The following is a 25584-nucleotide window of genomic DNA, read 5'->3' as shown; positions in this document are numbered from 1 at the left end:
GCTCAGCATACAGATTGAATAAGTATGATAAAAGGATACAACCCTGGCACAAACCTTTCCTGATTTTAAACCATTCAGTATCCCCTTGTTCTGTTAGAACAGCTGTCATTGTCTGTGTTACAGGTTCCTCATGAGCACAGTGAAGTATTCTGGAATACCCATTTTTCACAGTTACCTATAGTTTGTCATGATCCAGGTAGTTGAAAGCTTTTGCATTGTCAATAAAGCATAAGTAAATGTATTTCTGATATTCTCTGCTTTCAGTGAAGTGCCAGCTGACGTCAGCAATCACATTCCTAGTTTCACATCCTCTTCTGAATCTGGCTTGAATTTCTGACTGCTCCCTGTCCATGTATTGCTGCAGTCATTTTTGAATTTTCTTCAGCAAAATTTTACTTGGATGTGATATTAATGATACTGTTCAGTAATTTCTGCATTCCATTGGAATAGGCACAAATATGGACCTCTTCCAATCAGTTGGCCAATCAGTCTGGCAAGTTTCTTGGACTAGACAAGTGCATGCCTTCAGTGCTGCATCAGTTTGTTGAAAGATTTCAATTTTTATTCTGTCAATTTCTGAAGCCTTTATTCTTTGCCAATGCCTTCAGTGCACCTTGGACTTGTACCTTCAGTACCCTCCGTTCTTGATCATATGGTATCTCTTGAAATGGTTGAACATTGTCCATTTCTTGTGGTTTTTTATTTTGGTTTACTTGTGCTTTATTTTTTTTTTTTTAAATGTTTTTTTGTGAATTATGTAATAGTTTACATGGTAGAACATTAGCTTTACACTATCGTATTATCATTACATTGCCGTGGTTACAATATCCTCCATGCATCATCAGCCAACTAAACGGTATACCCTGAAAGCCTGCCACTGGTCGTCAGCACACAGCCTCTCTTCCTATCTGGGTCTATCTAGAGACCCCGGCTGCTCCATTTCTCCACGTCATCGTTTCTGCCTCCATCTCTGGCATCACTGCCTCTCTGGGTAGGATCTCGCATTCCACTCTTCTCCCTTGATGGTTCCAGGGACCTCTGCTCCTGGACTGCAAAGTCAACCACTCCCCTTTTTTTGCTACAAAATATCTACCTTTACATTTCCAACCCTCACAGTCAGTCCTGATAGTAATTGTTCACTATTGTACCATGTGAGTGCTGTCTCCATTTTCTTTCATCAGTCCCACCCAGACAGATTGGATACTACTCAGTGGAGATTCTACCTTCCTCCGTGCCCTCTGGATCTAGGCTCCCTCTGGAAAGCTTGTAAACCAGTCACTTATTGTCTTTGTAGCCCACCATTTTGAATAGCCATTGTCCAAAGTTGTCCATCCCTTTTCTACCCTATGTATTGAAGGGGTGGGAATGATTCTCACTGTAAAGATTTATTCCCTCTTTTGAGCAACTGCATACATAAGTGTTGGTCAGGTTCATCATATTGTATCAGAATATTCATTTTTCCCTCTCTTTCTTCTAGTTGAGTTCTGATCATCCAGCCATTTTAAAGCCAGGTCAAGTGGGGTATTATCTGTAAGTGTGGTGTTCTTATGCATATGCGCTGTCTTCTTACCAGCTGGATGCTTCATTCTCCACTCTAGTCCTCTGTGGTTGTGTCACTAACTCTGGGCCCAGGAGTCCCCAGGTCTTACCAAACTGCTGTCCAACCAGGTCTCCATCCGGGTTCACAGGAGTCTATTGAACATTGTTGGACTTAGCTCACAGCTTCATTGCTGTTTTTTCCTTACTTCTCCTTACTGGTGACCAATGTGGTCACCAGTCAGAGCATGTGTCTGCTTGTGTATTCCCATTGAGTCTTAGTCTTGGAAGGGGTTTTGCCCTGAGGGGACCCGAGCACTTGCCTTGAGGCCTCCTGGGTGTGGGCATCTTACTTGTTTTAGTAGTAGTTAGTTGGACTGCCGTTATTGTTTTGTGTTTCCTGTTGGTCTTTCTTTCAAGAAGTATCTTCTGTTCTTCTGGCTGCTCCATGCTGGTCTGCTTGTCCTTTCCAGTGGAAACTTCCCACCTCAGAAGATTCTGGATGGAGTTCAGGATTCTACCTATGGTCTTACGCAATGCAGAGGCTCCACAGGAAGCCTCCTTCGCTGAGCAATTTATAGTCCCATTTTAGATATTCCAATCAGTTATAAGCAGAAGACGGACTTACAAGCTTTCTATTATGATATTTCTGGCTATTCTTTTCTCTCCCCCTCAAGTGTCTATTTTATAATGATATGCAAGGGAAACCAAGACCATTTCTTTTTGGTACAGTGACTGTGTATTCTTTCCATCTTCTTTTGATGCTTTCAACATCACTCGATATTTTATCTATAGAATACTTCAGTGTTTCAAGTTGAGGCTTGAATATTTTTTTTCAGTTCTTTCAGCTTGAGAAATGCTTAGCATCTTCTTCTGGTTTTCTAACTCTGTATCTTTGCACATTTCATTACAATACTTGACTTTGTCTTCTCAAGCTTCCCTTTGAAATTTTCTGCTCATTTCTTTGTTTCTTCACATCGTTCATTCTCTTTAGTGTCCCTACACTCAAAAAAGCAAGTTTCAAAGTCTCTTCTACACCTATTTTTCACTTTTTTTTCTTTCCTATTTAATGACTTGTGTGATATTCTTGATGTCATCCCACAACTCTTCTGATTTTAAGTTATTAATGTCTACTGCATCAAATCTGTGCTTGAGATAGTCTCTAAATTCAAGTGGGATACATTTAAAGTCGTATTTTGGCTCTCTACTTGTTTTAAATTTTCTCAGCTTCAGCCTGAACTTGAATGTGAGCAATTGATGGTTCGGTTCCACAGTCAACCCCTTGCCTTGTTTTGTAGCTCTGTACTGTTCCCACAGAAGTAGTCAGTTTGTTTCCTGTGTTTTCTATCTGGTGAGGTCTAGGTGTATAGTCTCCTTGAAGAAAGACATCTGCAATGAATAAGTCATTGGTCTTGCAAATTTCTGTCATGAATTCTCCATCATTTCTATCATCATGGCCATAATTTTCCAACTACTGATGCGTCTTTGTTTCCAACGTTCACATTCCAATCACCAGTAATTATTAATGCATCTTAATTGTATGTTTGGTCAGTTTCAGAATGAAGAAGTTGGTAGAATTCCTCAGTTTCATCATCATGGGTTTTAGTGGTTGGTGCATAAATTTGAATAATAGTGGTATTAACTGGATATACATATTATCCTATCAGACAGCATTGTACTTTAAAATAGATTTTGAAATGCTCTTTTTGATGATAAACGCGATGCCATTCTTCAATCTGACGTTCCCAGCAAACCCATGTGAGGTTGGATTCGGAATGAGCAATACCAGTTCATTTCAGCTCACTTATGCCTTGGATATATATCTTTATGCATTTCATTTTTGACAACATCCAATTTTCCTAGATTCATACTGCATGCATTCCGTGTTCCAGTCATTAATGTTTGCAGCTGTTTCTCCTAATTTTGAGTTGTGCCCTACTAGCAACTGAAGATTTTGAAAACTTTGCTCCATTCACATCATTATGCGCAACTCTGCTTTGAGGAGGCAGCTTTCCCCAGTCATATTTTGAGTGCCTTCTAACCTGAGAGGCTCACCTTCTGGCACTATATCTGTCAATGTTCCTCTGCTATTCATAATTTTAGTGGCTAACCATTCAGGAGTAGTCTGCCTCTCCTTTGTAGTCTGCTTAGTCTGGTGAAACCTGTCCAGCATGAGTGACCCTGCTGGTATTTAAAATACCAGTGGCATAGCTTCCAGCATCACAATAACACACAAGCCACCACACAGTACAACAAACTGACAGACGAGTGGTCAGAGAACTTGTTAGAAATTCTGAATACCAGGCCCATTCCCAGACCTCCTGAGTCAGAGTCTGCATTTCAACAAGATCACCAGTAATTCAAATATACTTTAACATCTGAGATGTTTTACTCTGCAGCACAGTAAGACTGAAACTTTAGTGTACACAGAATCACTTGGGAGGCTTGTTAAAACAGATTATTCCTCCAAGAGTTTGTAATTGAGTAAGTCTGAGAATATCTTACATTTCCAGTGATGCTGATGCTGTTAGTATAGGAACCCTGTTTGAGAACCACTACTCTAGCAATTACTTAAAAACTAATATCACCAAGAATAGTTTTTCTATGCTATATTTAAAAAATAATCTCTTATAATAACAAATCAACCAAAATATGGTTTCTTTATTGTCCTAATACTGGTAGATCAAAACTCTACTTATCTGTATCTCCGAACTGCTATAGAATTATTGTTAAGTGCCGTTGAGTCGGTTCTGACCAATAGCGAGCCTGTATAGGGTTTCCAAGGAGCGACTAGTGAGCTTGAACCACCGACCATGTCATTCAAACGGCTTTGCAGTTTGGCACATTAACTCACAGCGCCACACCAAGACTCCAGAATATGAATTAGATGCTGTATATTTGTGGCAATTAATTTATCTCTTATTTAAATGTATTTTTTAATCATAATGTTCAACTTGGCATAGCAGGCATCTTTTTGAAGATTTGGTTGAGTAGTAATGTTATTTACCATAATATGAGACCCTTTTCTAATTATTTGTGGTATGAACACTTCTGAAATCCATAATTTTTTTTTTATGATAGTTCCCTGCCACTTGATCAATTGATGCAAGTAAAATTAGTTTATATGGTTGAATTAAAAGTACTGTATAAATTTCATAATGTATCAAATTCCAGAAATGAAATTATCACTTCCATAGTAATAGGCACATTGTGCCTTTTGTTTAGCAACATGGAAATTTTGATTTTTTTATTATATGTAATAGAAAAGATTTTAATATATTTTGTACCACTTATGGAAATTTCATGTTCTCTTTATTCAGGTGATAATTGATGACCAATTACCTGTTGATCATAAGGGAGAATTGCTCTGTTCTTATTCTAACAACAAAAGTGAATTGTGGGTTTCTCTCATAGAAAAAGCCTACATGAAAGTTATGGGAGGTTATGATTTCCCTGGATCCAATTCAGTAAGTAATAGATAGGGTAATCTAAGACACAACTTCTGTTAGCTAAAGTTTGAAAATTAAAAATGGTGTTTTTGATTTAAGGAAAATGATCAACCCATGAACTATGTTGGTTGAACTGGCACCTTATTATAGGAGTACATATTTTCTTATATAAGGATGGCACATTGTATGCATTCTGTATTTAGGAAAATCAAAAATGCATATGTCTGATGTTATGTTGGGATACAGTGCTAGTTAAGTACAGTGTACCTTTTCCAGAGAAGCCTGTTCCACAGATCAAAGGCATGTGACATAAGGTCATCTTTCTTTATATTTCAGTTTGTAGATTGGCTTCAAGGAATTTTGTTTATTTGCTTTTGTTTTCCAGTCTCAGTAAAATTTACTCTTTCAAATTGAGGCATGTACCTTCAAATGAGGTAGACTGTTGGACATTAGACAAAATTGACTTAATTTTAAATGACACTAAGCAGCCTATGACCTCATAAAATTTATTTCTTAGCCTCTTTGTTTAACTAATGTGAAGATATTACTCTCTCTCAAGGTTGTAAAGATTAAATGAAGTAATTTTGTATGTAAGTCACCATACCAGATTAGTTTTTCTGCATAATATCTGTCCTCCTTCACTCTAATGGTTTTTATTATGTTGTTGTTAAGTGCCGTCGAGTCGGTTCCGACCCATAGCAACCCTGTACAGGGTTTCCGAGGGTGTAAATCTTAACAGGAGTAGAAAGCCTCATCTTTCTCCCGCAGAGTGGCTGGTAGTTTCGAACCGCTGACCTTAAGGTTCGCAGCCCAATTCGTAACCACTATGCTACCAGAGCATACTAGGCAAAAAATACAAGGGGGCTTCAAAAAATCTGTGAAAAACTTTCATTTTTCAATTCCATTTTTCCACGAATATTTTGAAGCCCACTCATATAGCTCTTAATGAAATGCTAGAATATTGTTAAGTGTCATGGAGTTGGTTGTTACTTATAGTGAGGATTTCTAAGGGACTGCTGGTAAGTTTGAACTGCCATCCTTGTGGTTCAGACCGCCCTTATGGTTGAGTGTTTATCCAACAGTGCAACACCAGGACTCCTATAGTATATATTTTATCTTAATTGTAAAGCTGATTTAGTCTTTCAGATATTGTAGTTGCTTTTCTGGTACATTGTCTGCTGTCATCATCATTATCATTAAAGTAGTTTTTTTCTGTTACATGTTTTGTAATTTCATAAGTACCAGTAAAAGACATTTTTTAAATAGGTTTATGAACTACTTCTATTCTTGAGTTTAAGTTAAATTTATATATAAATTAGTTATGATTCATACATAACATCCAGCAGTGTTTGTCTTAATATATAGTGTACTCTCGATGCATAAAAAAGTAAAGAAGCACTTCCAAATGCACTAAAACATCTTTACCGTGAAATATAGTAATAATCACAATGTTGGTTTTTTCCATTTATACTTCTGGTCTGTTTTCTTTAACAGTACTGTTTTGATGCATGCCGTACAATAGCACCCATTTGTTACTATGACCTATTTTATATACCTCAAATTTTTAATGTAATAGGCTTTTCAGGGTTTCATTCATATCTACAGTTTATGCGTAAGTTATACATGTGTAACCAGGGATTGCCTATATTTAGGAAAAGTAGCAAAGGCTATAAGGAAAAGACCAGTGTGGTGTCAAGTCAGGGAGAAATTTGAGTTAAATAAGTAATTTATTACAACCTTATGAGTTTTTCCTATATAATCATTTTACCAAATCAGTGAGATTTAATAGCTACTGGGGATTTAAGATCTTGAAAACAACAGACTTGAAATGTGTTTCTGTTGCAGAATATTGATCTTCATGCATTAACTGGGTGGATACCAGAAAGGATTGCCATGCATTCAGATAGTCAGACTTTCAGTAAGGATAATTCTTTCAGAATGCTTTACCAAAGGTAAGCAGGACTTCTTTTTTTCCAATAAAAAAGGCTGCTTCAGAACATTGCATTGTACCTTATTTAGAATAAGGATTGCACAAGCTATCATTTTCAGTTATTAAGGAAATTGTTTCGAAAATAGACTTCACTTTATGTACTTGCTACAGTCGCCTTCAGTTATCTTCAGTGAAAATTGTAGTTCATCCAAATTGTAGACAATGCAAAATATTTGGTCAATATGATACAGAAAAATAATTTTGCGATTCATAAACATTGGTAAAGTTTGAGGAAGGTGAGAAAAGAGAAGACTGACAACATAAAGAGATCATATAGGAACTAGAAAGTTGTCTATGCAATAATACACTCTAATAGCAAAATTAGAAAGCTGATTGATCAATAAAATGCCCCCTTTTAAGAAATGCATTTGTTGTAACATGTATTCACTTTCATTTGGAAACTGTTGGAAATTTTCATATTTGCTTTTCCTCATTGATAGGTTTATACCTGAGAATTCAGTTATCAAAATTGGTAGTGGAGGGCCAGGTATTTTATTCTCTCTAGTATGCTGTGAAATAGAATCCACTTTTTGTTGAAAGTTCTTGTGGGGAAGGGGATAGCATGTTTCAGAAAAATTTTCGAATTTGAGGAAACGCTTGTAAACCATTAGGTTAAAAGGAAAGATGTTACGATCGGAAATTATACACGTTTCTCTTTCCTTGTCTTTTGGTATCATTCCAGATTTCACAAAGGTGATGTCCTTATCACTGCGTCAACCGGCATGATGACAGAAGCCGAAGGAGAGAAGTGGGGTCTGGTTCCCACACATGCATATGCTGTTTTGGATATTAGAGAATTCAAGGTTTTGCCTCAATTTTTTTTTGCTTGTGTTTCTTAATAATAAAACATTCAGGCTTTAAATGACATGTTAGCCTTTTGAATGCTGACATATGAAGTTTTAGGAAAAGTTTTAAAATCATTCCACCTATTAGAATAAACATAGTGTCTATTGTTGTTGTTTGTTAAGTGCCAATGAGTCGGTTCCAACTCATAGCGACCCTGTAGAGGGTTTCCAAGGAGCGGCTGGTGAGCTTGACCCACTGACCTTGCAGTTCAAACCGACTTTGCTGTCCAGTGCATTAACCCACAGCACCACACCAAGACTGCAACTTCTACCATTAGAAATGATGAAATAGAAAGATGAGAAATGTTAAAATGGTGACAGCACAGATATTGATGATAGACTGGAAACACTTTAATAGCTCTTTCTCTTTTCCAAAAAAGTACTAAGGTCGTCATGAATACAGTATCCTGAATGTTCTGGTCTATATGTCAGTGTTTGGGCCTAACACACTGTTAGACTGTAGAAGATGTTAAGTGTTAAGCTAAGTGCTGTCAAATCTGACTCACAGCAACCCTGTCTAAGGTTTCTGAGGAGCACCTGGTGAGGTTGAACTACCGACCATGTGGTTTGCAGTCAAGTGCATATCATACTGTGCCACAGTGGGAGTCCATAATGGTAAATACTTGTGAAAGGCTAGGAAATCGGAAGACACATGGGTTGATGTGAGCAAGTGTTGCTTTTCTAGCAACCTGTGCCTGCTACCAAGCTTTTCAGGTTCTTTCTCTTCATTGTTGCCAGTCTCTCCTGACAATGCAGCCAAAGTGCTACTTCTAGGGAGCATTCTGGCTGTATCTCTTCCAAACCAGGTTTGTTTGTTTTTCTGGCAGTTCATGGTATATTTGATATTTTTCACCAATACCTTAAGTGAAAGTCATTGTTTCTTTTTTGGTCTAGCTTTCATGCATATGAGATGATTGAAAATATCATGGCTTGGATCAGGTACACTTTAGTCTTCAAAGTGACAGCTTTACTTTTTTTTTGAGCACTTTAAAAAGGTTTTTTGCAGCAGATTTGGCCAGTGCAATAATGTCATTTAATTTCCTGTCTGCTGTTTCCATGGATGTTTGATTATGAATCCAAGTAAAATGAAATCCTTGACAGTGTCAGTGTTTTCTCCATTTATCATGATGCTGCTTATTGGTCCTCTTGTGAGGATTTTTTTTTATGTTGAAGTATAATACATATTGAAGGCTGTATGTCTTTGATCTTCATCAGTAAGTACTTCAAGTCTTCTTCATTTTTGCCACACCGATTGGTAACTGCTTATCACAGGTTAAGTTTTCCTCCATTCCTAATCCACATACTTCATATAATCCAGCTTCTCTGATTATTTACTCCACATACAGATTGAATAATATGGTGAAAGGAATCAATCCTAGTGCACACCTTTCCTGATTTTAAGCAATTCAGTATCCAACCCCGTTGTTCTGCTGGAACAACTGTCTCTTGGTCTATGTACAGGTTCCATATGAGCATAGTGAAATACTATGACATTCCCAGTGTTACTCGTAATTTGCTACGATCCACACAGTTAGAGTGCTTTTGCATAGTCAGTGAAACACAAGTAAACATCTTCCTGGTATTCTCTGCTTTCCTTCAAGATTCATCTCACATAAGCAATCGTATATCCCTCTTTGCATATCCTCCTTTGAATCCAGCTTAAATTTCTGGCAGTTCCCCTGTTTTTGAATTAATCTTTAGTAAAATTTTGCTTGCATCTAATAATGATGTTGTTCAGTAATTTGCCCATTTTCTTGGTTCACCTTTTTCTGGAATGGACATGAATATCACTACTTTGTTGGCCAAGTAGGAGTCTTCCAAATTTCTTGGGATAGGCAGTTGAGCACTTCCAGTGGCACTTCCATGTGCTGAAACATTTCAATTTGTATTCTGTCAATTTTTGAAAGCCTTGTTTTGGCTGGTGCCTTCACTGCAGCTCTCACTCCTCCTTCAGTACCAATACCACATGCTACCTATTGAGATGGTTGAACATCAACCGGTTCTTTTTCGTACAGTGACTATATTCTTCCCATCTTCTTTTGATGTTTCCTCCATTAATCAATGTTTAATCTCGAATAACTATATTGGTTTTTTTCAGAGTTCTATAATTCATGACTTTCTTCGGTAAGTTAGATTTTGTACTAAAACTTACCTATACTTGCTTAAAAGTGTTATCCTTTTTGTTTGACTGCTTCTCTAATCTCCTTGATACTCTTAAGATCGTTTTCATTTTAGTCTCATCAGTTCTTTTGGGTCAGTTTTTTTCCCCCTTCTTCTTGAAGTGGCATTCCACCATAGTGTGGAGATCCATCTCATGCTCAAGTTGCTATCTCTTTGGACAAGGCCATCATGGGATTTCTGAACCTATCCAAGACATTTCCTTTGCTGTTACTTGGAAGTAACTTTGGAAATGGGATATTCCAGCATAAATAAATTGTTTAGTTCTTGGGTATTTCTTCTCCTTTGCAGCATCCTTCAAATTGCCTGATCTCTAATTACTGAAGCATAATTTTCAGACATACATGAGTGTCCTCCGAAAACCTTACCAGCAATTTACTCTTCTTTAGGTTCCATTTTAAAGAAATGTTTGAGTCTTGCATTAAGAGTGATTTCATGCCATAGATTTTATGAAAAGAAACAATTTTAAAAGTGTTAAATGTGTGTTCACTGACATGGAAGAGGGGTGGGTGAGGTACAGGTAGTGTAGGAGAGAGAGAGAAAATAAATTTTATTACTAAAATATCTAGGAAATGTAATCTGAGAAGAACAACTCTTACTATGCCCAGAAATCATATCTGCCCTAGGCCATGATTTGACACCATTGCTAATTGCAAGGTCAACGGTTTAAACCTACCAGCCACTCTTTGGAGACCCTATACAGGGTCGCTATGAGTCAAAACTGACTTCATGGCACTTAACAGCAACAACAAAATAGCAAAGGAACGTGTTTTTAATTTTTTTTTTAATTCCACAGTGCGATTTAGTAGAAAAAGCATTGCTTTTCTTAAGTGACTGCTAGAAATAAGGCAGCTATCCCTTTGGATTGACAGTCTTTTTTTATGTTTCTAAATCAGTGTCATTATTCAGCAGACACAACCATAGTATTATTTACTAAGAACAAGTTTAGCTCTCTCTTCCATAATGCTTAATGGAGACCACTGAAAAAGGATAGTGTTACCACTTCATGTTTACAGTCGCATTGGGAATACAGCACTCCTACATTTGCTTGACTAGCTTACAATGTGACATAGAATACTACTTGTTTTAAACAAATGTAATGCAGATTAATGGCACTATAAAGCTTATAGGAAATGGTCATTTAAAGAAGGAAATTAATGAATACTAGATACTTTGGTTATGTTATTTAATATTTAGAATAGTTTTATAAGGAGACATTATAATCCTCATGTCACACATGATTAAACAAATGCTCAGAAGGGGTAAATGACCCACCCAAAACTCACAAAGCCCATAAATAATGAAGCTGTAATTTGGTCCCGTTTCATTCATACTCCAAAGCCCATTCTTTTTTGTCTTCACTGTGTTGGTCTTCACTAAGAGACCAAAGTGGAGGGAGAAACTGAAGAGGATCTGACTGGAAGTAGTAACTATAGGGGATCAGAGAGTGTCTTCTGGATCGGGAACAATAGCATGAGCAGATGCTTTTCAAGGCAGAATTGAATAAGGAGTATTTTTGAATTGTGATGTGGGAGACTCAGATGGAGTCAAAGTTGCATGACTGAAAAATATTGGAAAGTGAAGTGGGTTCACGGTAGAGTGCCCTTAGAGTAGGAAGTAACTTGAACTCTAGGGCAGCCCTGTCCAATAGAACTTTCTGTCATGATGGGCATGTTCTGTATCTGTGCTGACCAGTGAAGTAGCTCCTAGCCCATGTGGTCTTGTTAAGAGCAGTCAAGTTGGTTCCAACCCATACTGACCTTGCCTAAGGTTTTCAAGGAGTAGCTGATAGGTTTGAAGCACCGACCATGTGATTTAAACTGACCTTGCAGTCAAGCAAACACTTAAAAATGTGGCAACACATGTGACTAAGGAACAGATTTTTTTTTTTTTTTAAATTTCTTTATTTGAATCTAAATGCTCACATGTTGCTTGTGACTACTGAATTGGGCAGCATAGTTCAGGGGATAGGTAGGTAGGTAATCTTTTAAAGTTTATCAGGTTGGTGACCTGAAGAACATGTCACTGAAAGTATTCATTTCAGATTCATTTGGAGGGGAAAGGGTTGGTAAGTTCCCAGAATAATATATCCTTAGAAATTATGCTATAATTAAGAAAAGAAAATCATCAATGTTTGCCTTTTAGCATTATCTCCTGTCTTTCTAAATAGGGGCTACGATTTATACAATTAAAAAATCCTTGGAGTCATTTACGTTGGAAAGGGAGATACAGTGAAAATGATGTAAAAAACTGGACTCCAGAGTTACAGAAGTATTTAAATTTTGATCCCCGAACCGCTCAGAAAATAGACAATGGTAACTATATCTTTTTAATGTTAATGCCAATTGATTTTCAAGTAAATATAATGCTTTAACTTTGTGAAAGCATTTAACTTATGTCGTTTATTATTAGGATATTTTTAGATTAAAAAAGACATTTAATTTTCAGGGATATTTTGGATTTCATGGGATGATCTGTGCCAGTATTATGATGTGATTTATTTGAGTTGGAATCCAGGTCTTTTTAAAGACTCAACTTGTATTCACAGGTAACCTTTTGCTCATTCTAGAATATGCTTGATAGTAGTGTCAACTCTTCATTTAAAATTTAATGGCTAATTTAGGAAGACCAGTATTCCTTTTTATCATGTCCACAGTTGATTGCTTTCTTTCTATACTTTTCAGTTGAAAGATTTTAAAAACAATAAAAATAAAGCATAACACAACACTTTTTAAAATGTTATATTTTAGTTCTGTGAGAAATGTAATTATTACTTTTTTCTTTGTTGACTCTTTTAGTACTTGGGATGCTAAGCAAGGACCTGTGAAAGATGCCTATAGCCTGGCCAACAACCCCCAGTACAAACTGGAGGTGCAGTGTCCACAAGGGGGCGCTGCAGTGTGGATTTTGCTTAGTAGACACATAACAGACAAGGTACTGACAAAAACCTTCTACTGATCCCATACAGAAATTCCTTAAATTTAGACTGTTATTATAAAAGACATACATAAATTGATCATCTGTTTCATTTATATAGGTACCTTGAAAATAGTGTTTTCTTGGATAAATAAATGTTTTCCTCTAAGGAAATTTGTAATCATACACAAAAAAAAATTTTTCAAAACTCAACTCTGGGAAAAAATGTATGGGAACTTAAGCTTTTTTAGTGAGGGCTTGGGGAGTTGATTTAAATATCAGATCTTAACGTAAAATATGCTGAAGGGGGTTTGAAAATGTTGATGTGTTCATTATTAGGCTTCATTCTATAAACATAATCTAAAGAGCCCCAGAATCTTATGTAATTATTAGCACAATATAATAATATACTGAAAAAGTTTAATTAAGTGTATTGAGTGCTTAAGTAGCTGAAAGAAATGTTGTTGAAATTAGTTTTTTTTTTTTTTACTCTTTACACTAAATAAGGAGCATTTTTGAGCCTTTTTGCATAGTCTCATTGGATTCTTTGTGATTTTAGGATGATTTTGCAAATAATCGAGAGTTTATCACAATGGTTGTATACAAGACTGATGGGAAAAAAGTTTATTACCCAGGTATGTTTAAGTTGCCAAACATTAAAATTTTATTTACAGAATGAACTTGAGAAATGACAAGTTTATTTTATGTAGGTAATGTGCAGAAATTTAGAAACCCATGCACACAGATGGGTGGGTATTTATAATACTTGTGTTTTTTATTTAGAAACTCCAGGAATATGGGATTTTGACATTCTTACACATTTCTGTTGGAGTTTTATTTCTAATAATGAAATCATATCTTTTTCTCTGATAATAAAAATCCCATGATTCTCTGTGCTTTGGTAGATAAAATCTAAGCTCTTTAGCTTGGTGTATAAGGCTTTTATATTCTTATTTGTAGTATATTCTGGCCTTAACCTTTCTTTCTCACTTTATCTCCTGTCCCAGCTTTTCACAGGTCACTGTCATTCTGGCATTTGCTATTTCTCAATACAATGCCTTTGTTGTCCCTTTTTTTCAGTTTTTTTCCTGCCTGGAATATGTCTTCTCTGCCCTCTACCCACATATTATTCTTACTCTGTGCTTCTTAATGAAGCTGGTTTAGACTTAGTTCAAATGTTATCTCCTCTGTGATAACCTTTCCAAACTGCCAAAGTGAATCTCTTATCTACAGGGTATCTGAGGCTTTAACATAGTGTACTGAAACCAGTATGCATTCATTCATTTAAAGATTTTTTTAATCACTTACTGATAGGCACTGTTTTTAGGACATAAGAAAACCCAATGAATAAAATAGGAACCTGTTTTCATAGGATAAGGTCATGTGTTAGTGACTTGGTTGTTTATTTGGATGGTCATGGAAGGCCTCTTTGAGAAGGGATAGGAACTTTGAATGATAAAAAGAACTGTCATACAAAGAAATAGAGGGAAGAGTATTATAGGCAGAGGGAACAGCTAGTAAAAAAAAAAAAAGAAAAGAAAAGAAACTACAATGGGAAAAAGAGTGGTGTGTTTCAAGAACAAAAGAGGCCAGTAGGCATGAGGAAAGAGCTTTGATTCTCAAGAAGAGGTCAGAAAAGTATGGAAGGGGTCAGATTACAGAAGCTCTCTGTATGTGTAGGAAAGAGTTTGGATTTTGTTCCAAGTATAATGGGAAATCTTTGGACAGCCTTAATTTGGAAAATGCCATCTGATTTTGTTTTTGTTCTTTCTCAAGCTTATTCATTGTATAATGTTGCATGCCATCGAGTCAATTCTGACTCATACTGACCCCATATAGGATTTCCAAGGAACAGCTGGTGAGTTTGAACTTCCAGCTTTGTAGTTAGCTGTCTAGTTGTGATCCTATAGTTCTAGCTGTTCAGTGCTGATCCTACAGCTCCACACAATAGGACACATCGGGCACTTTTTGTTATTTTATGTGAGAACTAATGGTGGTTTGGACTGTGGGTAGTTGTTATTGTTAGGTGCCATCAAGTCGGCACCAACTCATAGTAGTCTTGTGCACAGCCAAATGAAACACTGCCCGATCCTAGGCCAGCCTCACTACTGTTGTCACGCTTGAGTCTATCGATGCTGCCACTCGTTGGGGGTCTTCCTCTTTTTCTCTGACCCTCCACCTTACCCAACATGATATCCTTCTCCAGCGAATGGTCCCTCCTGACAATATGTCCGAAGTTTGAGAGGCAAAGTTTGGCCTCTTGGCCTCCAAGGAGCACTCTGGCTGCACTTCTTCCAAAACGGATATGTTGGTTCTTTTGACAGCCCATGGCACTTTCAATATTCTCCTCCAACACCATACCTCAACATCAATTCTTCCACAGTCTTCTTTATTCACACCCAGCTTTTGCATGCATATGAAGTTATTGAAAATACCATGGCTTGGGTCAGGCACACCTTAATCCTCAAGCTGACATCTTTGCTCTTCAACACTTTAAAAAGGTCTTGTGCAGCAGATTTGCCTAATGCCATACGTCATTTGATCTCTTGACTGCTGCTTCCATGAGTTTTGATAGTTGATCCAAGAAGAATGAAGTCCTTGACAACTTCAATCTTTTCTCTGTTGAGAAGAGTGTTTATTGGTTCAGTGGTGAGGACTTTTGTTTTCTTTTCATTGAGATGCAATCCATACCAAAGGCTGTGTTCTTTGATCTTCATCAGTAAATGTTTTAAGTCCTTATCACTTTTCAGCAAGCAAGGTTGTATCATCGGCATATCGCAGGTTGTTAATGAGTCTTCCTCCAATCCTGATACCACATTTTTCTTCATATAACCCAGCTTCTCGGATTATTTGCTCAGCACACAGGTTGAATAAGTATGGTGAAAGAATACAACCTTGTCGCACACCTTTCTTAATTTTAAGCCATTTCAGTGTTCCCGTGTTCTGTTCGAACAACTTCCTCTTGGTCCATGTACAGATTCCTCATGAGCACAATTAAGTGTTCCGGAATATTCATACTAAGCAATGTTGTCCATAGCTTGTCATGCTCCACACGATCGAAAGTGTTTGCATAGTCCATAAAGTACAGGTAAATATCTTTATGATATTCTCCACTTTCACCCAACATCCATCAGACATCAGCAATGATATCCCTCGTTCCTTCAGTATCATTGGCTCTGGATCATAGGCTACCTCTTGAAATGGTTAGGAGTAGTGATAAATAGGAGTGGACAGATGGGGGTTTAGTGGGGTTGCCAGAACTTGTTGATGGAACAGATGTAGAGAACAAGGAGAAATCAAGGACGATTCCTTTTTTTGGTTTGGGCAATAAATAAAAGGTGTGACATTTACTGAGTAGGAGTTGAAGTGAAGAGAAGTAGATATGCTCCCGAGTGAAATCAAAAGGGTTTTTTGTTTTGTTAAATTTGAGATACAAGTTAGATAGCCAGGAGTCCTGGTGTGTTGCTGTAGGCTAAGAAGTGAACTGCTAACCACAAGGTTGGTGGCTCAGACCCACAACTGCTCCTTGGAAATCCTACATAGGGTCAGAACCGACTTGACAGCACTCAACAGCAACAGCATTAGATATCTTAGTGAAGATGCCAAGCAAGGAATTGAAATTTTTAGTAGAGTTCTGCAGTGAAATCAGAACTAAAGGTGTGCATTTAGGAGTCAGTGGCATCTAGGTGACATCTGAAGGACATGAACTGTTTAAGCATCTATGGGGATACAGGCATGAATACACAGGACCTGACCTTGGACTCTCAGACATCTTGACATTGAGCAAAGGAAAAGGAACCAGCATAATACTTTGAACAGAATGATTGCTGAAACGGAAGGAAACCCAGTGTTACAAAAACTCACATAACCTAAGAGAAGAAAATATTTGAAGAGGGAGAGAATGGACAGCTAAATGCATCTATCGCTATTTGAGTGGTCAAACCAGGGTTGGACAGAGAGGAGACTATTAATTTAGTATCTTTGTAGTCATTGGTGACTTGACAAGGAGCAGTGAGAGGTGGGGCTACAAACCCAGTTGGAATGGTTTGAGAAGAGCTTGTGAGGTAAGGAAGCACCTGTTGGTAATAGTTCTGTCAAGGAGGCTATATAAAGAAATGGGACAGTGATGGATTAAATGGATTCAAAGAAGTTTGTTCTATTTTTGAAGCTTGATATTGCATGTGTGTTGAGGGTGGACACTGAGTTTTTATCAGTCCAGATTCCTAGAGTCTGGAATGAATATAGCACATAAGAAATCCAACAATAAACGTGAAATTGACCAGATTTTGTTTTGTTGCGTGTTGGTCATTAAACAACCTAAAAAACATAAATACTTTTAATATATGCCTAGCACTGAAATGTTCTTTTAGTTTTCTGTTTCAAATATAATTTTTATCCTTTTTACCCTGGGTTTTTTTGCCTTGTTTTTTAAAATGCCCACACCTTTATAAATAATGATTTTACATTTTTAAAATATTTGCTATTTTCTATAGTATTTTCATCACCACATTCTTTAGTAAATAGAAAAGGATTTATTGTTCTCCATTTGACAGAAGGTTAAACCAAGATGGGTTAGAAATCTTGTCTTTCCTCGTCAGAACAGTTCAAGTCTCATAATGCTTTCTTTTCACAGTGAATATTACTACTCTAAGCATTAGAAAAGGAGCTCTGGTTGTGTAGTGGTTACGAATCGGGCTGCTTAGCTCAGGGTCAGCCGTTCAAAACTACCAGCTGTTCTGCGAGAGAAAGATGAGGCTTTCTGCTCCCGTAAAGATTTACAGCCTCGGAAACCGTGTACAGGGTCACTATGGGTCAGCACCGACTGCACGGCACACAACAACAACAATAAGCATTAGAAAGAAGTCCTGGTGGTGCTGTGGGTTAGGCATTGGGCTGCTAACCACAAGGTCAGTTGTTCAAACCCACCAGCTGCTCTAAAGGAGAAAGATAATGCTGTCTGTTCCTGTAACGATTTACAGTCTCAGAATTCCTATGTAAGGTTGCTGTGAATCGGAATCGATTTAATGGCAGTGCATTTGGTGTTTAGCTAGCTGTCAGAGACTTAACATTTACAGTATTAAAATGTTTAGTTTTCTAATGAGTTACATTACAAATGTTCAGTGTTCCCAATTAAATGACAAAGCATTAAACTTAAGTGGCATGTAGTAATTGGCATGCCTAAAATTATTTTATCAGTGTTATTGTCAAACCATGTATAAGGCAACACTATTTGTAATAGTAAAATACTGGAAACAATCTCAGTATCCATAGTAGAAGAATAAGGAAAATATGTACTAATCATACATTAGAGTATTTATAAAGGCAGCTAAAATAAATAAAATCTCGTTAATATGCAGTTTATTTTTGTTGTTGAGACTATACACAGCAGAACAAACACAAGTTCAACAGTGTCTACATGTACAATTCAATGACATTGATTAGAGTCTTCAAGTTGTACAAACATCTCTCCCTTCTTGTCTGAGTTTTTCTGCCACTAACTTAAGTCCACTGCCTCCTCAGTTTCTTGTCTAATCTTTCAAGCTGCTGTTCTCAGTTTGATCCTATATAGATCTTCAAAGGCATAATGCTCAAAGCAGATATTCTTTACTAGTTGCTTTTGCTTTTTATAAACTATTTAATACTAAAGCTTTAATTGATTAATATCATACTATTTTTAAAACAAGGAATTAATGTCTAAAGTTTTTCTGCCATCAACCATTAAAAAATTTCAAGAAGGAGTCTACAGCCTCCTTTTCTGTAAGCTAAAGAATTGTTTGGTTTTATGAAGACCTCAGGATAATTTTGGTTTAGGTTTAAAAAGTATCTCAGGGCGGTAGTTTTGGGGGTTCATCTAGCCTCTGTGGCTCCAAGAAGTCTGAATTCCATGAGAATTTGAAATTCTGTTCTGCCTGCCCCCATCCTCCTTTGATCAGGATTCTACTATAGAATTGTTTGTCAAAATACTCAGTAATGGTAGCCAGACACTAATCTAGCTCTTCCTGTCTCATGTTCATGGAGACAACTAGCCACATAGTCATTTCCTCCTATTCCCATCCTTCCTTTAATGATCTTAAAAGAAATAAATCTTACCTATATAGAACAGCATAGGAGCCCTGTAGCATAGTAGATTACAAACTGGGCTGCTAACCAGAAGGTCAGCAGTTCGCATGTACCAGTTGCCCCTTGGGTGAAAGATGAGGCTTTTTGTTCCTGTAAAGCCTTAGGAACTCTACAGGAACGCTGTGATTTGGAACCAACGCCACAGCATACTACCATTACCACCACCACCACCACCATATAGAGCAGCATAGATCTTAAAATGTTAAGTAGGAAAAGATACAAAAAATACATATATGTGTGTGTGTGTGTGTGTGTGTATATATATATATATATATACACACATACTATCTTTTCTAGGCATATGTCGTCACATAAACATTTGTTCATTCAGTTTAGTGGTCATTTAGTAGAAATGGGTATTTGTGCATGTGGTTGGAAAAGGTCTGAAAAGATGTCCACCAAATGAATCAATGTGGAAGAGAGTATGATTAAGGGTGGTGATAAATAGGATTTTGGTTTTATAAGGTAGGGCAACAAAGTTCATTTAATTCAGAAAACATGCGCATATCCATTGATTGATCTGTGTTGGTGATAAGTGCTTGCAAGTCAGTTCTGACCCACAGCGACCCTGTATAGCATTTCCAAGGAGCAGCTGATGAGCTTGAACAGCCAACCTTGCAGCTTTGTATTTCAGCACATTAACCCACAGAACCACATTTAATCAAGAGAAAGAGCTAATCCTGATTTTATGTCGTCTATGGGAGAAAAGATGGATCATGGTGCAAATAGCAGGGATTATATTTCAAAAAATTACTTTTGTTTTTTTAAACTTTTGATATTAAAGTTTCTGAATGTTCTATTTTAATTCATTAATATCATATTTTAAAGACAATGAACCAAAGTGATGTCCATCTGTTTAATTTTTTTTCTGCCATCAACCATAGTGCTTAAATTAAAAAAGAAATCTAAAGTCTCCTCTTCTGTAAATATTATTTTTGTAGCTGATCCAGCTCCATACATAGATGGAATCCGAATTAATAGTCCTCATTATTTGACTAAGATAAAGCTGACCACACCTGGGACCCATACCTTTACATTAGTGGTTTCTCAGTATGAAAAACAGAACACAATCCATTACACTGTCCGGGTAAGTAAAACAGTGTACAGTGGCAAAACACATTACTATGAAATACATGATGTGCGTGCTCTTCTTTGTAGATGAGAATACCTGGTGGAGATACTTATCTCTGAAAATTAATTGTTCTCCAAAATGTATGTTTGTTTTTATGTCTGTGTGTATTTCTGTGTGTGTGTAAAGTCTATTACGTTAACTATTATTCCTCCTTTAGAAAATAATGACTTTGAAAAGTAACATTTTTGAGTAACATTTCGAATGAACGTTCTGAGGTAATATGGTATGGTTGGATTTATTTTAGTTTTAAAGCAAGCAGTCAAAACCCCTTTAGCCTACATGATACTCTTATTGTTGAGTTCTGTTCAGTCAGTTTTGACTTATATTGATAGCCTGTATAGGGATTCAAAGGTGTAACAGTTGGGTTTGAACTGACATTGTGGTTTGCAGTGCAGTGCTTATTCTTCTGCACCACACCAGGACTCTTCAGATATTCTTGTTGTAGTTAAGTGTGATAGAGTCGTTTCCTACTCAGCCACTCTATATAGGATTTCCGAAAAGAATGGTTAGTGGGTTTTAACTGCCAGTGTTTATCCTGCAGCACTATACCAGGAGTCCTTAGATAATCTTAAGATTTAAAAATAAGTCTTTGAACTTGGTGAAAAGGGCAGTTAATCACCTGTAAACATTTTGCTTTCAAGTACTTGGGGAAGACTATTATAGTTTTGTTATAACTAGATTGGTTTGCTATATATAGATTAAGCTCATTTTGAATTGATATTTAATGATGAAATAACCACAGGGAGCTCCTTCCACCCTCTTCATTCTTCAGCTACAGAAGCCAAGGGCTGGAGAGATTAAGATTTGTCTGGAGTCCCACACAGGTAGAGAAGAGCTAGGACAAGATTCCTTGCTTTCTGATTCCCAGTTTAATGAACTTAACTTGATATTAGGCTGCCTATAGAATAAGGATTTCAACCAATAGATGTTTTTGAATCTAGGTATATTCAGCTTGCAGCTTTACTTTTTCGAAGATCCCTTCACCATATACCTTATCAAGACGGGTAAGAGAAATCTTTTTCTGTATCATAATTTCAGCATTATAATATTTTAGAATTCCCTTTCTGTTTTCCATTTTTATCATTTTATTCTAAACATTTTATAATTTATCAGGAAATAACATTCTGGGTATGACAGGATGCAAAGAGAACATATTAAGCAACCTCCATTCTAAGTTGGAAGACTAGACTTTTCTCATCAACATTAAGTAATTCTATGTTGTTAAGTGTTTTGAGTCGGTTCCAGCCCATAGCAACTCCATACAGGGTTTCCAAGGAGCGGCTGGTGAGCTTGAACTGCCGACCTTTTGGTTCAAAACAACCTTGCAGTCGAGTGTTTATCCAACAGCACCATACCAGGACTCTATAGGACGAAGAAAAACTTTGAGAAAACAGATTAATGCAAACTTTCACTATTGAACAAGATGAATTGATGAACTAATTAAAATTTGGATCTAAATTGCAAAGTGGCTGACATGTGTACAAGAAAACTAGGACTTAGGTGTGATCGTAAAGCAGCCTGGCTGAAAGGGAAAGTTGTAGTGACTGACTGTGGCACATAGGAGAACAAGATGGGATGGAGCTACAAAACAGAGAGTTGACCTCAAATAAAAGGATTTTTGTTTTTAAAGTGGAATTTGAGACTATGAAGTGTTAATGTCAACATTTTGTTTTCTTAGATTAATGGAAAGTGGAGTGGTCAGAGTGCTGGAGGGTGTGGAAATTTCCAAGAGACTCATAAAAATAACCCCATCTACCAATTCCATGTAGATAAGACCGGGCCATTGCTAATTGAGCTAAGAGGACCAAGGTTTGTGCTAAGTAATTTTTTTTAGATCAGTTGTATTTAATTTCTAGATTGTTGTTGTTAAGTACCTTCGAGTTGATTCTGACTCATAGCAACACTGTATAGGGTTTTTAAAGCTTAAATCTTCAAAAAAGCAGAAAGCCTCATTTGTCTCCCACAGAGTAACTGGCAATCTTGAACTGCAGACCTTGTGTTTTACAGTCCAGTGCTATCTTAGAGAGCCACTGCACTCGCCAGTTTCTAGATAAGCATATTATTTATTAGCCATGTGTATTTTTTTTTCATATTATATATTAAGTGCTGTTTGGTCGGTTTCAACTGATAATTACCCTCTAAGGAGCCAGCTGGTGGTTTTAAACCACTGACCTTGCTGCTGGTAGTTCAGCAGTCAAGAAACAAAACGACATATTGCATCAGGCAAATCTGCAGAAGACTTCTTTAAAGTGTTTAAGAACAAGGATGTCAGTTTAAGGACTGAGGCCCACCTGACGCAAGCCATGGTATTTTCAGTAACCTCATATGCATGTGAAACCTTCACTGTGAAAAAGGAAGACTGTAGGAGAATTGGGGCATTTGAGTTATGGTGTTTAGAAAAGAATATTAAAAGTACTGTGAACTGCCAAAAGAACAAATCTGTCTGTGCTGGATGAAGTGCAGCCAGAATGCTCCTTGGAAGCCAGGATGGCCAGATTTCGTTTCTCATACTTCAGACATTATCAGAAGGGAGTAGTCCCTGGAGAAGGGCATCATGCTTGGTAAAGTGGAGGGTCAGAGAAAAAATAGGAAGTCCCCCGAGAAGATGGATAGGCACAGTGTCAGCAGTAATGGGTTCAAGTGTAGCAACAATTGTGAGGTTGGCGCAGGACGGGGCAGGGTTTCGTCCTGCTGTGCATAGGGTCGCTATGAGTCATTGCTTACTTGATGGTACCTAACAACAACAACAGCTGTGTAACTCATGAGGTTGCCATAAGTTAGAATCAAATTGATGGCCACATGTTTAATTTTTGCCTGTTAGGTTTTGGTTGGTGTTTTGGGGTCTATCGTATGTTAATTTTGGAAATTCAGATTTTATGTCAGGGCTTGCTCTGCTGTTCCATCTTTCTGCTTATTGCAGTAATATTTTAAGATTTATATGCTTTTGGGGAGCCAGTAGGAAAAACAGAGTCTCTTTTAAAGTTAAGTTTAATACCTTATTAGTTTTAATGGCTTCAATTAAAAAGTATAAGTGGCGTTTTTTTATAGTTAAGTGTAAAAGTAATAAGCATACGGATGAGTGCTGTTTCATCCTATTGAAGCTTTAGAAATCATATACTTGATTTAATAGTTCAATACATTGGCACTTTAAATAGTTCTTTTAAATTTTGCATTTATTCAACACTAGTAACAGCAATAATTCTGTTCCCTTTGAATGCTAGGCAGTATAGCGTTGGATTTGAAGTGGTAACTGTTTCTGTGGTTGGAGATCCTGGTCCCCATGCTGGCTTTCAGAGGAAATCTAGTGGTGACTACAGGTAATACTACCATTTTGATTATATCCTATTTATAACTGTACTTTTTGTGGTAGCATCTTCAACAAACCTTGTTCTCATTCTCCTGAATATAGGTGTGGGTTTTGCTACCTGGAAATAGAAAATATACCTGCTGGGATCTACAATATTATTCCCAGTACTTTTTTGCCTAAACAAGAAGGACCTTTTTTCTTGGACTTCAATAGTGTTAACCCCATCAAGACAACACAACTTCAGTGATGGAGAAATCTCAGCTATTACTGGATATACTTGGAGTCCTGGTGTGGCGTTGTGGGTGAATGTGCTGGACTTAAGAGTTGATGTGAACTGCAAGGTCGGCAGTTCAAGCTTTCCAGCTGCTCCTCAGAAACCTTACATAGGATCGCTATGGGTCGGAAATAATTCAACTGCACTTAACGACAACAACATACTTGGCAAACATCGACTTACGAAATGAGGACACAAATCTGCAGAAACTTAAAAAAACCATCAGAACTGAATTAAATCTCTCAAAATGTGTTACAGTGGAATCTGGTGCTCAAGTCAGGTGTTTGGTGAGAATTATGTATAGTCAGAATAATCCTACACCAGTTTACTTGGTTTGTAAATGTAGAGTTGGTTTGCATTGAGAGGCCATGTTGTATAAAAGAGTACATGTCATTAAAATTAGACTCCCAACACTGTGAGGTAGGCCTTTGCTAAGAGAAGGCGAGAGCTAAGAGGAGCAGCTGAGGAAATTGAAGGACATAGGCTCATTAAGTGGAACAGTGGGTGGGTGTAATATTATGAAATATTTACATTCATTTTTCTCTTTTTTGCAGAGCATGTTGTAAGTTAAGCCTGCTTGTTCTGTGACTCCACTGTACATCTTGGGCAACTAACCAACCAAATGCATCATGTCCCCATAGCCAGGTTTTAATTCTGCATTGACTTTGAGGTGTTTATTGTTCCTTAAGTGTCATGAAAGGATAAAGCTTTAAGAAATCCTAAGTAACTTAGCATAAAGATGTTCATGCTTAAGAATGAAGGCTGTTGGAGTTAGGGACATAATTCCTATTGAATCGTGTAAAGAGAACTGAGCTATATACACTACTGCAGCTTTTGAAAGTAGTAATCTGAGGCATTGAAGACATAATGTAGTTGGATAGACTTTTCAGTTATGCTATATAGTTCAGTGCTCTTTATGACAAAAGCACTTGAAAGAAAGTAAAATTGAGATTTTAATATATGGTGATTGAGTTATATATAATAGCATTCAGAAAAAGTGTATTTCTAAGATACTAATTTAGTATCATGTGTAAATCCCAGTTGTTTACATAAAAATCCATCAGAACAGAAATGGTCAAGATTTGTAAAATCTTAAATTTAATAGGGTGGGATTTTTCACTGTCTCTGCTTTATAATAATGAAAACTTATTATTTTGTATTTTATACTGCCTTTAATTGAAATAAAATGTTTATACTTAAGGAAACTACATAGTTTAATCTAGAGAAATTATTAAAATAGTTCATCTAATGTGTTTTATTTAGAAGAGAAGATGTTAATACTGTTGTTGAAGTGCTGTCTAACCGATTCTGACTTAAGGCGGCCCTCTATAGGGTTTCCATGAAGTGGCTGGTGGGTTTAAACTATTGACCTTGTGGTGAGTAAGTCCAGTGCTTACATTTAAAGCAGTATGTTAGTATATCTATGAGATTTTTCTTTGCAAGTATTGTGTTTTCAGTTTTTGCATATTACTTTTATGTGGATTAATCTCATTTTTCATGTCCTTTCAAAGAAAAAATTCAAAGCGTAAGAGTTATATTTACTATAAATACGTATGACTTGCATTTACTGTGTTCAATATGTCGTGCAGGATACTAACTGGCATAAGACCAAATCCTGGCTTTCAACAATCAAATGGAAATCTAAACATGAAGTTTACTATCTTGTCATGTTGATTGGTACAGTATGTAGAGCTCTAAATGGTGCTGACATAATGTGCAAATGAGGAAAAGATTACTACTGGCTGGGCCAGTAGACTTCTTTGGCTGCAGTTACCAAGTGCTTACTATGTTGTTTGTTGTTTGCCGTCGAGTCGGTTCCGACCCATAGCGACCCTGT

General features: G+C 36.9%; 1 protein-coding gene across 1 annotated transcript in view; it reads left to right on the top strand.

The window, feature by feature from the left end:
- Window positions 1-23748, top strand: part of CAPN7 (calpain 7) — a 55810-nt gene extending 32062 nt beyond the window's left edge. The window contains exons 10-21 of the mRNA XM_006840019.1: window positions 4857-5003; window positions 6831-6937; window positions 7658-7778; window positions 12169-12313; window positions 12447-12546; window positions 12797-12932; window positions 13474-13549; window positions 19976-20121; window positions 21108-21170; window positions 21845-21975; window positions 23388-23483; window positions 23576-23748. Coding sequence (XP_006840082.1) covers window positions 4857-5003; window positions 6831-6937; window positions 7658-7778; window positions 12169-12313; window positions 12447-12546; window positions 12797-12932; window positions 13474-13549; window positions 19976-20121; window positions 21108-21170; window positions 21845-21975; window positions 23388-23483; window positions 23576-23720 — 1413 coding nt within the window. The 3' untranslated portion in view covers window positions 23721-23748. The remainder of the gene's footprint in view (window positions 1-4856; window positions 5004-6830; window positions 6938-7657; window positions 7779-12168; window positions 12314-12446; window positions 12547-12796; window positions 12933-13473; window positions 13550-19975; window positions 20122-21107; window positions 21171-21844; window positions 21976-23387; window positions 23484-23575) is intronic.
- Window positions 23749-25584: the final 1836 nt, after the last annotated feature.

Source organism: Chrysochloris asiatica, unplaced genomic scaffold, assembly GCF_000296735.1.
Source record: "Chrysochloris asiatica unplaced genomic scaffold, ChrAsi1.0 scaffold00028, whole genome shotgun sequence".
NCBI lineage: Eukaryota > Metazoa > Chordata > Mammalia > Afrosoricida > Chrysochloridae > Chrysochloris > Chrysochloris asiatica.
This window is presented reverse-complemented; position numbering and strand designations above follow the sequence as displayed.